Source organism: Setaria viridis, chromosome 9 (assembly GCF_005286985.2).
Source record: "Setaria viridis chromosome 9, Setaria_viridis_v4.0, whole genome shotgun sequence".
Classification (NCBI taxonomy): Eukaryota; Viridiplantae; Streptophyta; class Magnoliopsida; order Poales; family Poaceae; genus Setaria; species Setaria viridis.
In genome coordinates, this window is record NC_048271.2 from 3,758,933 (window position 1) to 3,775,563 (window position 16,631).

The 16,631-nt window shown below is 45.6% G+C and overlaps 3 protein-coding genes and 2 non-coding genes across 5 annotated transcripts; all 5 read left to right on the plus strand.

The window, feature by feature from the left end:
* Positions 1–6: 6 nt before the first annotated feature.
* On the plus strand, positions 7–6,628 carry LOC117837070 (uncharacterized). Its single transcript, XM_034716640.2, has 7 exons — positions 7–194; positions 1,064–1,289; positions 2,009–2,132; positions 3,113–3,453; positions 3,582–5,301; positions 5,832–6,082; positions 6,308–6,628. The coding sequence occupies exons 1-7, from the start codon at positions 100–102 to the stop codon at positions 6,377–6,379; spliced, it is 2,829 nt and encodes a 942-aa protein (XP_034572531.1). The 5' UTR covers positions 7–99; the 3' UTR covers positions 6,380–6,628.
* A 57-nt stretch (positions 6,629–6,685) lies between these two features.
* On the plus strand, positions 6,686–8,203 carry LOC117837072 (transcription termination factor MTEF1, chloroplastic). Its single transcript, XM_034716641.2, has one exon. The coding sequence runs from the start codon at positions 6,686–6,688 to the stop codon at positions 7,925–7,927; it is 1,242 nt and encodes a 413-aa protein (XP_034572532.1). The 3' UTR covers positions 7,928–8,203.
* Positions 8,204–8,914: 711 nt separating this feature from the next.
* On the plus strand, positions 8,915–9,000 carry LOC117841188 (small nucleolar RNA U31b). Its single transcript, XR_004637214.1, has one exon. It is a non-coding gene; the product is annotated as a small nucleolar RNA U31b (small nucleolar RNA).
* Positions 9,001–9,090: 90 nt separating this feature from the next.
* On the plus strand, positions 9,091–9,177 carry LOC117841187 (small nucleolar RNA U31b). Its single transcript, XR_004637213.1, has one exon. It is a non-coding gene; the product is annotated as a small nucleolar RNA U31b (small nucleolar RNA).
* Positions 9,178–9,754: 577 nt separating this feature from the next.
* Positions 9,755–12,755, plus strand: LOC117837076 (accelerated cell death 11). The gene is made up of 4 exons (XM_034716646.2): positions 9,755–9,970; positions 11,587–11,759; positions 11,880–12,025; positions 12,371–12,755. Exons 1-4 carry the CDS (start codon positions 9,776–9,778, stop codon positions 12,475–12,477), a joined length of 621 nt encoding a protein of 206 aa, XP_034572537.1. The 5' UTR covers positions 9,755–9,775; the 3' UTR covers positions 12,478–12,755.
* The last annotated feature ends 3,876 nt before the right edge of the window (positions 12,756–16,631 follow it).

The window sequence follows — 16,631 nt, forward strand, 5'->3', positions numbered from 1 at the left end:
TCAATTCGCCGCCCGGCGCGTCGCGGTCGCCAGAATCTTTCCCCATTTCGTTTCGCCCAGGAGCCAGAGGCGCGGGCGCCACTGGAGAGAGGGGAGGAGATGCGAGAGGAGGTGAGGAGCTCGTCTGGGGCGGCGGCCGAGCCGCCGCTGGCCGTAGCCCGCTCCTCGTCGCCGCCGCACACCCCGGTGGCCAGGTATGGTGGCGGTCGCTCCTCGGGACCTCTGCTTTTGGTTGTAGATTTGTAGTAGCTTTTGGAGCTGCTGCTTCGTTAGGCAATCGGGGCCACGGTGCTCGGATTGGAAGTTAGGGTGCCCTTTCTGCGTAAGGAAGGTGGATTTTACAGAGCACAAAGACCTAGGGGTAGGATTAGTGATAGGGTTTGCGGAGGCCATGGCTCAAATGTGATTGTGGAATTTTGATTAGTCTCTAGGACACTCCTTTATGGGTGAAAGCATGATGTATTTGGTGGCCTACATCAGCTTTAGGTGTATGATTGGTGAAAATTAAGTGTAGTTGGGCTGTTTACTTCTTTTGGCTACAAGACACCGGTATTTGAGCTGCTAAAGTGGTTTTTGCAGCTGTAATGCTGTATGGTAAAAATTTATGAACGGTGGCATTGGATATCACTTAACTCTGTGATTTGGGCTCATTGAGGTTGTAGGGTTCGCCACTAAATATTATGGTTAGGAGCAGGGCCGTGCTGCATTTGTTCTATTGAATTTATGGGCCTGCTTTTTCTGCATGATATTATTGAGTGAATATTAATTAGGTATATTAGTTAGGTTACAGAATTGCATTTGAGAAGTATTGCAGCTTGCACAAATCAGTAGTTGGCCTTCTTTTTGAACTTTATATCTAGATAGCTCAATCTCAGTTCATTTTTGTGATGTTAGATTTATAAGACAGTGCTATATTTTCTATATTGGAGTGCTGAAACCCCCAAAATGGTATCATTTGGATGACAAGCTAATGTCAATGCGAACCTTTTCCCCCTCAGAAAAATATAGATTTTTTTCCATTGTTTTTAAAGTGTGAACTGACAACTGAGGCCTTCTTTTTCAGTTCCGCTGGTGCCTCATCGCCTGCTATGCAAACTAACATTGGCAGACAAGCTTCCAGAGTTGACTCGTCATCACAAGTTGCTGCACATGCCTATCATCCTTCCCACAGTTTTGATGCTGCTGGAACTGCTATGGATTCTGCACCATCATGTAGACCATGGGAACGTGGAGACTTACTTCGTCGACTGGCAACATTTAAGCCTTCAACTTGGGCTTCCAAGCCAAAGGTATCTTCCATTGTTGGAGCTGTTACAGTCTACAGTACTTGTGTCATTTCACATGCTTTAGGTTTTCTCTTGTGTTGTGTCTCATGTACCATATATTGCTCCTTTGTGCTGTGGTATATAACTAATAGTCTCATTCATCTCCTTCACTCAAGTTACTATTGTAACTAACCCATAACGCCATGATAATGTTGGTTGTGCATATATCATTTGCTGGCGACAATAATAAATCATATCATAGCTCTAAAATGTAACAATCATAATCCAAAGGCATCATTATGCACATATAGTCCTCTCCTCATTGGTATCGGCTATAACATAAAGTTTTTGCTTGGATACATTGAAATTTAGATGAAGTTACTTTACACCCTTTTGCTCATTGCAAGTGGCATTTAAATACTTTGCTATGCTTGAAATTGAATGTTACTTTCAGCAGCTGAGTATCAGATTGCATAATTACTACTATTGCTAACACAATTTGGTGGTCCATAGAATATGCTTGTCCACATGATAAGCTTTGGTATGTGGGGCGATGTGACTGTCCTAGTTAGAGTAGACTATCCAACTCGGTAACCTACTTACCTTGTTTTTCTCTAAATTGATGTCTGGTACTGTGTTAGTCTGTCCAGGCATTTGCTGGATCCTACCTTGACCTTTATAGGGATCCCTTCAACTTCTGTACTTTTAAAGTTAGTTATGTCAACCTAGATTAATTTTTCCAGGCGGCTAGTTCAATGGCCTGTGCTCAAAGAGGTTGGGTGAACTTTGACCTGGACAAAATTGAATGTGAGTCATGTGGCGCACATCTTATATTCAATGCATTGATGTCCTGGTCCCCGGTTGAAGGTATGTTCTTTCTTGGTACACTTTTGTGATGGATCTACTACCATGCAAAGTAGCTGGTCGTTATGAGCAGCCGTTTTATGTTTCTTTGCTCTATTGCTAACTGTAACGGAGGAGACAAAATTTTTTTGAGAGCATGAACTTAATTCCCCTTATGATAATAAGTTATCTACAGGTTTGGCTGGGGAAAAATGTTCATTTGAATATCTTATGGTTTTTTTTGCATTCGAGAAAAAATCTTATGCATTTATTTTTCAAACCATCTGCCATTACATTGTGCATTCAATATGTAATGTTTTACTTATGACAGCTAGCTTTTTTATCGGTGAATTTGCCAATGTTTATATTTCACCCTGTAATGTACGTTGATGAGTTCAGTTTGACAGCTAGAATAGTTGAGAATTTGTGTCAGATCATATGTGTACTCACTGTTGTACGTGCACATTGCTAGAGAAAAGGTAATCGAGAATTAGATATACAGATTTAATGTGGAAAACACTTGCACAAAAGAATTATGAACAGAGGTGAATATCTGGGGCAAGAGTGGAGTTTATATTTGAGGCACATTACAGTGATTTCAGCCATCTCATGCATCTATAAACAAGATGATCCAAGTTGGAAAACTAAAGAAATCCATTAATTACTTTCAGATGATCCTGGCCCTCCATTTTCAAAATCATCTTACATCAGATGATCAGGATTCTGATCGTAGCAACGACGCGCACCTTTGTCGTTGAAACCATGCATAAAGATTTTGGTTCTCACATAACAATACGTGGATATCCAATTTTGAATTATTGGTTAAGTAACATCTGACATCACCCAAATTAAAAAACTGTCAGCAATTTCATAACTACTTTCACTAGTCTGACTGTTATTACTTTTGTCTTACGGTTGTGCTAGTCTGGAAATAGATCGGTACGTCTCTCTTTGCAAACTGAATTTTGTTCAGCTGTGAAACTTTTCTTTGTATGTTCTATTAGTTGCAAATGCTGGAGAAGCCTTTGCCGAGCAGCTTGATGCCGCACACCAGAATAGTTGTCCCTGGAGAGGCAATAGCTGTGCTGACAGCTTGGTCCAGCTCCCCCTTACACAATCAGCTCTTATTGGAGGTTTTAAAGATCGCTGTGATGGGCTTTTACAGTTTACCTCTCTTCCTGTGATCGCATCATCTGCAATTGAGAACATGAGGATGACCAGGAGCACACAAATTGACCGTCTATTATCCCAGTCAATTACCTTTTTATCTGGTGTGCTGGGTTGCAAAGCAGAGAGTACCGCAGGAGTTGATACCCACCAAGATTCCTCTTGTAGCTACTCTCAAGTGCGTTTCCCTCTTTTCATGTACACAGACTGTATTTGAATTTGTGGCACTACCATGCTATTATTTTGCATTGCCTCCAGGATGTGTTTCTTTCTTTAATTTAGTTGCTTTTATCAATGAATTTGTAGGCGCAGAAGCTTATAGGCCTGTGTGGATGGGAGCCTAGGTGGCTTCCAAATGTTCAAGACTGTGAAGAAAACTCCACTCATTCAGCTAAAAATGCACCCTCAGTTGGACCTGATGAACCGTTTTATCCCCATTTTGTTGAACATAACAAAAATTCGTTTTCTGCATCAGCAAAGAAAGATAAGGGGAAAGGCAAACTCCCCCTTAGAGATTCTGGATGCAGCATGAGGTCACCTCTGTTAGATTGCAGCCTGTGTGGAGCTACAGCCAGAATGTGGGACTTCAGGCCTGTGCTACGTCCTTCTCGTCTCAGTCCAAATAACATTGATGTGCCTGAAACAGGCAGAAAGCTAACACTGACACGTGGGATTAGTGCTGCCAGTGGGATCAATGAGTGGGTTAATGATGGGGTGGAAAGAGGTCAAGATGAAGGGCGTGATGAAGCAGCAACAAATGAGGGGAAATCACTATCTATTGTTGGAGTAGACCTAAACCTAACAATGACTGGAGGATTACCATCACCACGATCTGCCACACCTGCTGCATCCGAGCGGTTCAATAATGGAGGAATGGGAAGGGATCTGATGATTGGACAACCTACAGGCAGTGAAGTAGGTGATTGTGAGACCTCATATGAGTCCCGTGGTCCGAGTTCAAGGAAGCGTAACCTTGAGGAAGGTGGGAGCACAGCTGACAATCCACAGGACAGGCTACATCATGCTGACAGCATAGAAGGAAATTATATTGATCGTGATGGTGAGGAAGTTGATGATGCCGCACAAGATTCAGATGTACCAAGTAAGAAGTCCCGTGGGTTTGATCTGTTTGATGCCTACCGTCCATCTTCTGAAGCTGGCCCCAGTAGAAACTTGTCCTTTGACCCTGATGTGGGTGCTGGTATGTTCAGTCACTCTAGAGCTATTGACTTGGCAGTTATTGAGCATCCGGCTGCTAGAGATTCTACGAGGGCATCTTCTGTTATTGCAATGGATACTGTTCGTACTTCTGAGGAAGATTCTATGGAGAGTGTTGAGTATTATCCAGGTGATGGTAATGATATTGATATGCCTTCTTCTAGTGCACATAGGAACATTGAGATGAATGATGCCTTGGATCTTAACTATAGCAATCAGGCACAGCAAAGTGCTAATGCACATGCTGCTGCTGGAAGTGATGCAAGAGAAATAGGAGGGAGCAGTACAAATGAGGGGGAGGAAGTGATTAATGCTGAAACTGCACCTGCTTTTGGAAGGGATCAACTTAGTTTAGGAATTAGCGGCGGAAGTGTTGGCATGGGAGCTAGCCATGAGGCTGAAATTCATGGAAATGCTGCTTCTCTGCATAGGGCTGACAGTGTTGTAGGTGATGCTGAACCTATTGCTGAACTTACTGAGACAATGGGGCAGACTGGTGAATTTGTACCTGAAGAAGTAAATCGAGTAGAACCTCATGGAGACAGTCAAGATATGGTGTCTCGGTCAGTGGGCCAAGCTGACAGTGGTTCGAAAATATATGGCTGTACCAAAGCTGATTCCGTTGAAAGTGGAGAAAAGATGGGTCATGCCACCGGTATTGAAAGCAACATGCGTCCTTCCCTTTCTTGCAACGCAGGGATGTGTGCCGGTTTTGATCCATCTAAAGATGACGTGACACAGGCTGGCAAAATACTTACCACTGATGATGCATTAATGGGGCTAGATTATGATCCTGGGAATGGATTAGGTACTTGCATTCAAGCTTTTTGCTAGATATAACCTTAACAGTATTCCTGTAGTGTATCTTTGCATCTTTACCTTCCATGGTTCCATGTTAGCGTTTACCTGTTAATATTGATTTCCTAGGGATACTCGCTGAGCATGCTTTTATGATTTTGGAAGTTCCCAATGTGATATACCATAATATAATAAAATGACTGGCCTGTGACAAGGAACTCATTCTTCAATCATAGCTACATTTTCCAGCACTTATGGAGTAAAATCCCTTGTATAGGTGTTTTGCCAATGAAGTGAACATGATCCAATACTATAAGCAACCCTAACCATATTTTTTTAATGGTTAGACCATCATTTTTATGCAAGTTCTTTTTTCCTTTTTCCTTGGTGGGTCATGTTTGGTTTCAGCTGTAGCCTACCCGAGCTGGCTTGAGACAAAACTGGTTTGTTATTTTTGTTGTTAATATGCCTCTGTTTAATTTCTGATTATGCTCAGTTATGTCTTCTGTTCGTATAAATACTTTGTTATTTTCTTCTCAGGAGCTACTAATGGAGAAAATGACTATGAATCGGGTCTGCTGGAATTTGATCCTGTTAAGCATCACAATAGTTACTGTCCTTGGGTGAACGGAATTGTTGCAGCGGCTTGCTGTAACAACATTGGCTCCAGCTCAAGTAGTTCAGCACTCTCCGGTTGGCAGTTAACAATAGATGCACTTGACACGTTCCATTCACTTGGTCAAGCTCAAAATCAAATAATGCAATCTGACTCAGCAGCTTCACTATATATGGTAAAGCTGGTTCATCTAATTTTTATTGTATTTGAATTGTGTCTGAAAATCGGTAGCAATAACTTATCCTCACTTAGAACTTAGATCAATCTTTTCATGTTTCTGTGTGATATATAGAAAGCTCGATCAAGAATCTGCTGTTTGTATTGTGATATTTGGATGGCTGTAAGCAATGCACCCTCTGAAGTCTTACTATCTTATGGAAGTCTACTTGGTGTGTTGCAGGATGACCAGATAACTCATAACCGCAAGCTAGGGAGAAGGCCTTCTGTGAGCAGAAGCTATGGAAAATGCTGATCGGAACTCCTCTAGCCCAAGTGTTTCGTAGACACAAATAACATTCCAGAAGTTCCAGATTGGTGTAACAGGAGAAACCAAATAATATAGTCCATCTAAGATAGTCTCTTTAGGTTGTTGTCACCCATTGGGCCGTCGCATCAATATATGTAATTTATTCCGAAATAGCTGATTCAACACAGTATTCATATGACAGGAATTTGCTCACGCAGTCTATATATTTTATGGCGAACTTGAACTTTACATTCATACCTTTTCACTGTTCTGATTGCATACCCGTATTTCTCCTTCCCTGATGTTATATTTATGTTCGGTTATTTGTTCTCATATCTTTTCTGTTTCTTTGTGCCTGATCCTGTTCGTTTGTGCGGTGTGCTATCTGAGGGGTGTCACCCTCGTCAAATCCCAGCAGCCAATGAGCACCGCCCAGAGTGCCAGGTCACCAGCAACGACCAGATAAAGAAGCGGATGAGATGCCACTTCACTCCCGCCTGCATCCTCGTCTTCCCCGGTTCCCCTACTTCGGAGTCGGAGCTTCTCCAAATCCATCAGACGGGGGAGCGGAATCACACCCCAGCAATGCCGCTCTGCAGCTTCTACGCCTCCACCTCCCTCCCCGTCGCCAAGCCGCATCAGTCCGTCGCGTCCTCCAAGCCCCACTCCACCGCCGCGGCCTCCGTGGCGACAACCGTGCCGACGCGCAGCGCCGCGGCGGCGGTGACGACGACCGTGCCCACGGCGACCGCGGCGCTGTTGCTGCACCTGCCGGAGCTGCCGTCGCAGGTGAAGGACAAGATCCTGAGCCTTGAGCTGATGGGCGTTGACTACGGGCGCGCGCTGGAGCTGAACCCGGCGCTCCGCGACGCGGCGCCGGAGTCCATCCACGCGGTGGTGTCGTTCCTCCAGTCCCGGGGGCTCCAGTTCAAGGACCTCGGCCGCGTCTTCGGCATGTGCCCGTCCGTGCTCACCGCCAGCGTCCGTGCCCACCTCCGCCCCATCTTTGCCTTCCTCTCCGACGACCTCGGCGTGCCGGAGGCCGCGCACCGCCGCGTCGTGATCAAGTGCCCGCGCGTGCTCGCCTGCAGCGTCCGCGACCAGCTCCGCCCGGCCCTCATCTACCTCCGCCGCCTGGGCTTCCGGGACGGCCGCGCGCTGGCGCTGCAGGACCCGATCCTCCTCGTCTCCAGCGTGGAGCGGACCCTGGCGCCCAAGCTGGAGTTCCTCGCTGGGCTCGGCATGTCCCGGGACGACGCCATCGCCATGGTGCTGCGGTGCCCGGCGCTCTTCACCTTCAGCATCGAGCGCAACTACAAGCCCAAGTTCGAGTACCTGGTGGACGCCATGGGCGGTGGCGTCGAGGACGTCAAGGCGTTCCCGCAGTACTTCGCCTTCAGCCTCGAGAAGCGTATCATGCCGCGCCACCGCGCCGCGGAGGAGGCCGGCGTCGCGCTGCCGCTGCCGGACATGCTCAAGGCCACCGACGAGGAGTTCGCGGAGATGATCGAGAAGGAGAAGAGGCTGCAGGAGCAGACAGAGGCGACGGACTGAGCGCGCGCCATGCCGCACGCTTTTGTATGCGCATGATCCAAGGGAATTCGACCGCCGTTTCCATGGCGAGTGTCCTGGCCATGGCGGTAGCCAAGTAGCCATTTGATCCAAGTAACTAGCCTGTACATATGCGTTGACATTAATTGGTGGTCGCGACCGGTAGCTATGAGATGAGGGAGATGGCATTTCTTTCTGCAATTGTAAGCACTGAGCAGCAAGTCGTGTCGTATGTACATATAGTATATCTATCAAGTATTCAAGTTCTGAATTTCTGAATTCAGGAGCAGTCATATACTTGCTGCAATCTTAATAACTCACCATAGTTTTAAAGGGAAAACAGCAGAAGGCATCCGAGTTTCACCAGATTTTTTTTTCGTTAGGTTTTGTAGCAGTATTGTCTACTTGTGTTCGAGCTTTTTGACTGATGCTTGCATTTTTTACTAATGCACGACGTGATCGTCGCTGGGATGATTTTGTCAATTTCAATATCTATCAATCTAATACCTCGGAGGCATTCACTAGGATAGGTTGGGTTCATTCGTATGAGTAAGTATGTTAGCTTCTGTAGCCGTGCTTTTTAAGGAAAAAAAAGTGGTTTCAGAGAGGAAGAAGACATGAAATAATTCAGAAATTGCCAAGATTTCAATGTTGGCCCAACTATACGGCCCAGAACAATCCTAATGGTCCATTGCTCCCATAACCATCTGGAGGCCCAACAGAAACCCTAACTCTCCAGCTGCCCGCGATAAATACGCAGCAGCGCCGCCTCTCCGCTAGCATACCGACGGCCGACGTCTCGCTCCCTCGCCGGAGCTGTGCGGCGAGCCGACGATTTCTTCCTCTCCCGCCTATCGTACTCGGCTCGCATGTTTTCTCATCCTTGTTTTGCCGCTCTTCTTTCGTCTGCGCTCGATCTTTCTCGCTTTCGCATCTTGTTTAACTTTCTTTTTTGATTTTATTTAATTGCCGATCTCGACGGATGTGTGGGAGGATGATGATATGGTTTTTGTCGCCCCAGTCTTAGGATCCGGCCTCCGGACCTGTGCTGATTGACTTGTTATCAATTCTGACTCCATGTTTTCTTGTTCTTGCTTTGTTCTGCTCGTTCGCCTCGGTTCTTTTTTTAGCTAGTATCTTGTGCGCTCATCCGTGCTTTGATCTTGGAGGATGATGATATGACATTGTCGCCCCAGTCTTAGGACTCGCTCTAATCGTGGGCCTTTGCTGATTGACACTTGTAAATCTGACTCTTTACATAATGGATCAAGTCTCCGTTGGTGCCAGTTTTTACAATTATGATTTAAGCGATTTTTCGCATTGCTTATCTACTGACCAAAGAGAACAGAACGATTCCGCGGGGAACCCAATGGAAGTGCATGCGGAGCAAAATCAAATCATTCACATGAACGCTGTCATTCACTCAAATAATAAGCGAATGTCAATAAAATTTTGGTAAATTAAACATTCAAGTGTTTGAGTTTTAAGTTCTGATCAGTGTTCAAGTTTTTAAAACTCGCGCAGGACATAATTTTCCGAATCAATGATTTTTTCCCAAGCAAATGCTGCAAAAGTAATACGAACCAGTACAGTCCGCTGTCATCTGTTTTCATGGGCCGAGCTGTGTCCCAAATTCCGGCCCATCGCAGCCCAACACGGCATCGAGCAACCTCGGCGTCGTCGCCAGCCAGCTGCTGGTGCCACCTCAAAGGACGCGTAGCAACGCCGAAAGGTAGCGCAGAGAAATTCTCTCGAAAAGAAACCAGAAAAAGGAGGAAAAAAAGACTCGTCTCCTTCCCCACCAAGCTTGCCAGCACCCGAAGTCGGCGAGCGAGAGCGGCAGGCGCGGCGATGGGGTCGAGCGAGGCGGACAAGCCGCTGCGGCGGATCGCGGCGTCGTTCGAGGAGCTCGCCGCCGTCGCGAAGCAGCAGCCCGCGGGGGCCATGGACGCCGGGGCGTTTGCGCGCGCCTGCTCCAACGTCTCCGTCCTCTTCGGCTGCCTCGGCATCGCCTTCAAGTTCGCCGAGAGGGACTACGTCGCCAAGGCACATCCTACTCCCCTCCCCTCCCTTTGTGTCTGCTCTGTACGACTGCACTAGCTGATTCTGCTTTCTGCTCGCATCGCTGTCCTGATTAAGCTGTTTGGCTTGGTTTTTGATCGAAGGTTTAGGTTGATCTGCTGCTTACACTTACTTGTATGTAGTGAGTGAGGTGATTGATTCGAACTCAGAAATTGTCTAATGCTGGGATATATTATGACGAAATGGCCTCACAGATCAAGTAGATGCATCAGAATCAGACCATCCAATTATGAGACCCTGTTCACTGGTCTGTGCCTGTTTGTTTATGGATACTTGGGGTGCTAGAAACCTATCTGCTGCACTTGGGCTACTGGTATCATATAGCAGATCTCTCCCGTTGTGACCAGGCACTTGAATAATTCATTGCCATAGCAAAGTTAGTGTACAGCTAATTCACTCTGGGCTCTTGGTAATCGTGACAAGTTACTTAAGATTCAGGCTACTTGCCCCCCTCTTCTCTTGAGCGCGTAGGAGAGCTGTGTGTCATTTCAATTGCCCCCGTTTTGTATTGTTGAACTATTTGATCTTCTCCTTACTTGGCCTCGAATGTGGCGTTGAGGTGATGACTTGAAATTAGTGTTTGGCTAGGACTTGGAAATCAGGATGCAGTATTTAACAGTTCAACCGAACTAGACTTTTTGCATCTGAATCAGATTATCTAATGCAGAGGCTAGTGTTTCTTATGGTGGATAGGTGCTAAAATCTGATTGCTGCACTTATTTTAAACTCTTGGTGTTATTTGGTAGATCTCTTCAGTTAAGACTACACACTTGAATAATTTATCGTTCAGAATTTGGCACTTATATGTGGATAATTCACTACCCCAATTGATATAGTGCGCAACTAGTTTACCTGGTTGCGGTGGATACTAGGGGTGCTAGAATTATATCTGCTCCAATTGGGCTGCTATTATTATTTAGCAGATATCTCCCGTTATGACTAGGCACTTGGATAATTCCTGCAATAGCAATCTTAGTGTGCAACTATTTTACTTTGGGCTCTTGGTAATTGTGATGAGTTACTTCAGTTCCTGGCTAGGTGCCCCTCTTTTCTGCTTGAAAGTGCAGGACAGGTGCACATTATTTCAGTTGCCCCCCTTTTGGATTGTTGAACTGTGTGATCTTCTGCTTACTTGTCCCCAAATGCGGCAATTGAGGGGATACCTTGAAATTAGTGCTGTCTAGGACTTGGAAATTAGGATGCAATATTGAACTGTTCAACTAAACTTCACTTTTTGCATCTGAATCACATTATCTAATGCAGAGGCTAGTGTTTCTTATGGTGGATAGTGCTAAAATCTGATCTGCTGCACTTGTTTTAACTCTGTTATTTGGCAGATCTCTTCAGCTATGACTATACACTTGGATAATTTGTCATCCAGAATATGGCACTTATATGTGCATCGTCCACTACCCTAGCTGATGTTCTGCGCAACTAGTTTACTTGGGTTGGGTAGTTGATAATTGATCTGCTGCCTTTTGTTTCTGAATTTTTGCCCATTGTTGCCTGGTTAGCTATCTGATGTTTCTGAGCTTTTGTTCGGTGTTCTTCTCTGATCCCTTCATATGAACTGTTTACAGGTTGATGATTTGCTGGAGGCATCCAAGTCAATTTCTACATTGCCCTTGATGGTTGAGTTAGACATTCAGCAGGACACTGTCAGGGTACCAGGGAGCCATACAAGGAATCTGCTTAGAGTAAAGCGTGGTATTGATATGGTTAAGGTTCTGTTTGAGCAAATGCTGGTTACAGAGTAAGTACCAGTTGCACAAGAGCAACATTGTTTCACTGAGCTACATAGAACTTTGTCTAGTGAACTGTCATGTTTGTTTTTCTTGCATGCGCATTTCGCAACTTGGTATTATTATTCCAGGGGCAACTCGCTCAGGGATGCAGCATCAGTAGCTTATGCTCAGGTGTTTGCTCCTCACCATGGATGGGCCATAAGGAAAGCAGTTGCTGCTGGAATGTATGCGCTTCCCTCAAAGTCCCAGCTGTTGAAGAAATTGAACGAAGATGGTGAGTGACCATGATATGATATGTTTTCTCTTGTTCTGAGCTTTAAATCTCTAGTTTGTCTAAGCTTCAGCCCATAGAAAATTAGCAAGCAACTGTTTTTTAATGCTAAAATGAACACATCAAACTGTTAGTGTTCAGGGTCCTTAACAAAGCACGAACGCAGTTGTTTGTTTGTGAGAGAGCTAAGTAATATTCATGCCGTATATTGTCTGACGTGCATGAATCACAAAAAGGAGGGCATATAACAGATTTATCCAAAGCATACTAAGATATCTTAGGTTTCTCAGTCATATAGCTTAATTTTGACCTGTGGTGATGTTGACCGTATTTCCTTTTCGCTTGCAGAGGATTCCGCAAAGGCTCAAATGCAGAACTTCGTCAGGTCATCAGCACCAGTAATCAGCTACGTCGAAGATCTATTCACCTCGAGGAATTTGGGCATAGATTGGTGAAGAGAACTTACAGATACCTGTGCTCGATGTACTAATCCAGTCAGATGGTCTGCTGTGAGCTGGGCTCCAAAAACTTAATCCTGGTTTCGATGTTTGTAACCAAATCAACAAGCTTCGGTCTATTACTAGGAATCCCGCTCTGGAGTTGTTTGTGATGGGTAGATGAGTAAACGATTTGCAAGTTTGAACTCTTGTACGTGACGTGTGATGACATCCATCGATGATGAGGAAATATATCTGCCGGCCGATTGGGAAAAAAATTTAGATATGCTGCTTCATGTTCATGTGTGCTCACCTAAGATGATCTGCAAAGCAATTGGACCAACTTCATTTTCTGAGTGACATTTCTGGAGTTGGACGAACTTAGTCTCAATATTTCACAGCATCATGCTGATTTCAAGTCGAATTTGCAATACGTCAGCTAGCATTGAACTATATTACATAAAGAACTTGTATGTGAGTGAGTTACAAATGAATGACATAGTCACATAGGACAACTATTCAGATATAACTGAGAACGTTTTTCAAAAAAAAACTGAGAACACAAATTGTATAAATCTTCATCTTTGATTCATCCATGACATCCCGCAGCACTATAAAAAAGCTCAGGAGTGATAACCAACAGCATCTTGGATGGCTCCAGATGCTGAAGAACTGCCTCTAGTGACGATTGGACATGTTCCTGCACTCTGACTGTTTCTTCACCATAATCCTAAACTGGTTTAGAGGAAAACACAGCCAGATACTAGTGGTTGGCAAAGCAACCACAGTTTCTCACATTATTACTTGAGATTATTTTGGGTCATCTTGTATTGCTGTTCTTTTCTTTGGCAAGTCTTGGATCGCTGCAACTTTGCATGTGCGGAGCTCTGCTCTGCTCTTGCTCTGGCCGTGGCTGCGTGTCAAAGCATCATCTTGTCTGCGTGTGTTTGCGGCAACACGTTGCTACTACTCTCTCCGTTCCAAATTACTATTTGCTTTGACTTTTTTAAGTACACAACTTTTGCTATGTATCTAAACATAATAAATTTCTAGGTGCATAGCAAAACCAATACCAATGTATCTAGAAAAACAAAACAAATAGTAATTTGGAATGGAGGGAATAAGTTTCATACGTGAGGAAGAACATTGGCTGTGTGTGGTCGCAGAGGCTGGAAACCATTCCATTTTTTAAAAAATATGTGAGGGAGAACATGCAGAGGTTTCTCAGAGTGTTGACCTGTGGCAGAGTTGACCAAATTTCCTTGTCACTTGCAGAGGAGTTGGCAAAGGCTCAAATGCAGAACGTCATTAGGTCATCAGCACCAGTAATCCGCTATGCCGAAAGACGTATTCGCCTCAAGGAATCTGTGTATAGATTGGTGAAGAGAACTTACGGGCACCTATGTTCGATGGACTAATCCAGTCGGTGAGTCAGATGGTCTGCTCTGAGCTGGGCTCCAAAAAAAAACTATCCTGGTTTTGATGTTTGCAAGTTGTAACTAAATTGAAGAACTTTTACTACTTATAAAAATCCTGCTCTGGAGTTGTCTGTGATGGGTAGTTGAGTAAACAATTTGCAAGTTTGAATTCAGTTTCATGTATGTGACGACATCCATCGATGATGAGGAAATATATCCACCGGTTGATTGGAAGATTTTCTAGACATGCTGCTTCATGTGTGCTCACCTAGTCACCTAAGATGATCTGCCTTAGGAAGCTTAGAATGATAGTTACCGTGCAGAGCAATTGACCCAGTTTCATTTTCTGAGTGACATTTCAGGAATGATCATGCCGGTTTCTAATATTTTGCGAGCCGTCAGCTAGCATCAAACTATTTATATAAATGACATGTATACGAATGAATAGCAAATGAATGACACAGTACAACTATTCATATATAACAGAGAACACCAATTGTATAAATCTTCATCTTTGATTCATTCATGATGCCGCAGCACCATAGAGAAAACTCACGAGTGTGATAACCTAACAAGTTCTGAACTTAACACAAATTTAAGCGACCAACAGCATCTTGAACGCTCCAAATGCTGAAACACTGCCTCTAATCTAGTGACGACTTGACATGCTCCTGCACTATGTGAAGGTCCTCTTATTCTTCACCATTATCCTAAATTGGTTTAGAGGAAAACACAGATACACAGCCAAGTGTTAGGGGTTGCCAAAGCAACCACAGTCAGATGCTTGCACACTATTACTTGAGAGGTTGAGATAATTTTTGGTCATCTTGGATTGCTGTGACTTTGCCTGCGCGGAGCCTCTTGTTTCGGTTGGAGCACGTGTTGCTCTACTCTTGCGCTGGCTTGGGAATTAGCACGGCGACGGCAGAGCTCTGACTGAGCTCAAGCAATGGCTGGCGTCAAGCTCTGCGTGTCTGCGGCAACACACGTTGCTACTGAATTTCATACGCGAGGAAGAATACCAGAGGCCAGCAGCTGTGTTTGCAGCGATAGCGTTCGATGAAGTCATGGTCTCTTATGGCGGAGCCAGCATCCACCGCCGCAGTTGGTTGCGGCAGGCGCACCGCGCTCCGGGAGAAGACGAAGGGGTGTCCGTGGCTCTCTACGAACCAAGCCGCCATTCGCGGTCGCGTGGAGCTCGAGACCGCGCTGTGGCAGGATTTCCTCGTCGACCTCCTCTCCGCTCCTTGCAAATCGCAGGAATCAGGGATAGCCGGTGGGTGGAGCTTTGCGCTTCCGGCAGGAACGGCAGCAGGGGAGGACGGCGGCCGCCGGACCTGGCCCAGGGGTCCATATGCAAATATTCGGATCGCGATCCAAATTAGGGGTCTATTTGGAAAATCTCGGGGGGCAATATGTAAATAATCGGATCGCGATCCAAACCAGGGTTATTTGCAAACATTCGGCGCCGCCGTCATGGCGGCCGGCGACGTGGCGATACCGCTGGTGATCTCCGCTTGCGACGACGCGTGTGTGCCAGCGCAATCCACCGGAGAATCTGAGATCCCTGATGGTGCCTCTGGATCCCCTCGCTCGCCGCAGCCGCCCATGGCCCTGACTCCTGGGGATGCTGCAAGCTGCAAGCTGCAACGGGATTGGTTATTTCGTTGGCTAGGCTGCTGTGCTGAAGCTTGCTGCTCGTGAGCTGAAGCCGCCAAGCGCGCGGCGGGGCAGCACCTCTGCAGCCTGCACGCCCGGCTTGTCGCCTTGCAGGTTTCCGTCCTCTTCGGCCGCCTCGGCATCGCCTTCAGCCCTCGAAGTGCGCCGAGCTGGAGTGCTTCGTCATGGCTCCCTCTTCGTCTTCTCGCCACCCCCGCGCCCTTCGCATTCTTCTCGGATGTTGCATTTCAGGGGCAACTCGCTGAGGGATGCTGCATCAGTTGCTTATGCTCAGGTGTTTGCTCAAAGTTGCAGCTGTCGAAGAAATTGAACGAAAATTTTATGTCCGAGCACCGTAAACAAAAGTCTTAAAAGACAATCTCACATACGAAAATTTTTGCTAACCTATCAAGTTCCTGAACTTCAACACAAATTTAAGTGACAGCCAATAGCATCTCAGCTCCATCCAGATACTGAAAAACTCTTTCTAGTATGACTTCGACATATCCTGCAATATGTTAAGGCCATCTGATTGTTCGTCGCAGTCCTGATTTAGAGGCAAACACAGCCGAATGTTAGGGCAACTGGGATAACATCAGATTCTTTCACCAGAATGGAACTTTGGGAGTCGGTTCTTTACCTTCACAACGACACAGGAACAGCCCACGACCTTCCTTGACCTACCCTCAGAGTTGATTCTGCAAAGCTGTGCCAAATATAGCGCACAGGGATTTTCCCTAAGACATGCTTCTCTATTGCCTTGGACTGGCCTCACGGAGCCCCTTGACAAGCTCATCATGTGCACCGGACTTCTTCATCGCAAGTCCATGGGCTCTCCAAGAACAGGGGCGGGTGCCTCAGGAGCGGAAAAGAATTTCTCAGCGCATGGAAAAAAATATGCACAGGGAATTTTACAGAAATCAGCAAAGGATCAGATAATGACCCAAATGACCACATAAAGCCCAAAGGTAGTTGCAAATGTACAAGCCACAGCATCCTCATTCCAAGTTTTCTTCCTCCATTTGCCTGTAACGAATAACATCTGAATTCTATTTCAAAAAAAAACATCTGAATTGGTAGCAGATACATTATCAA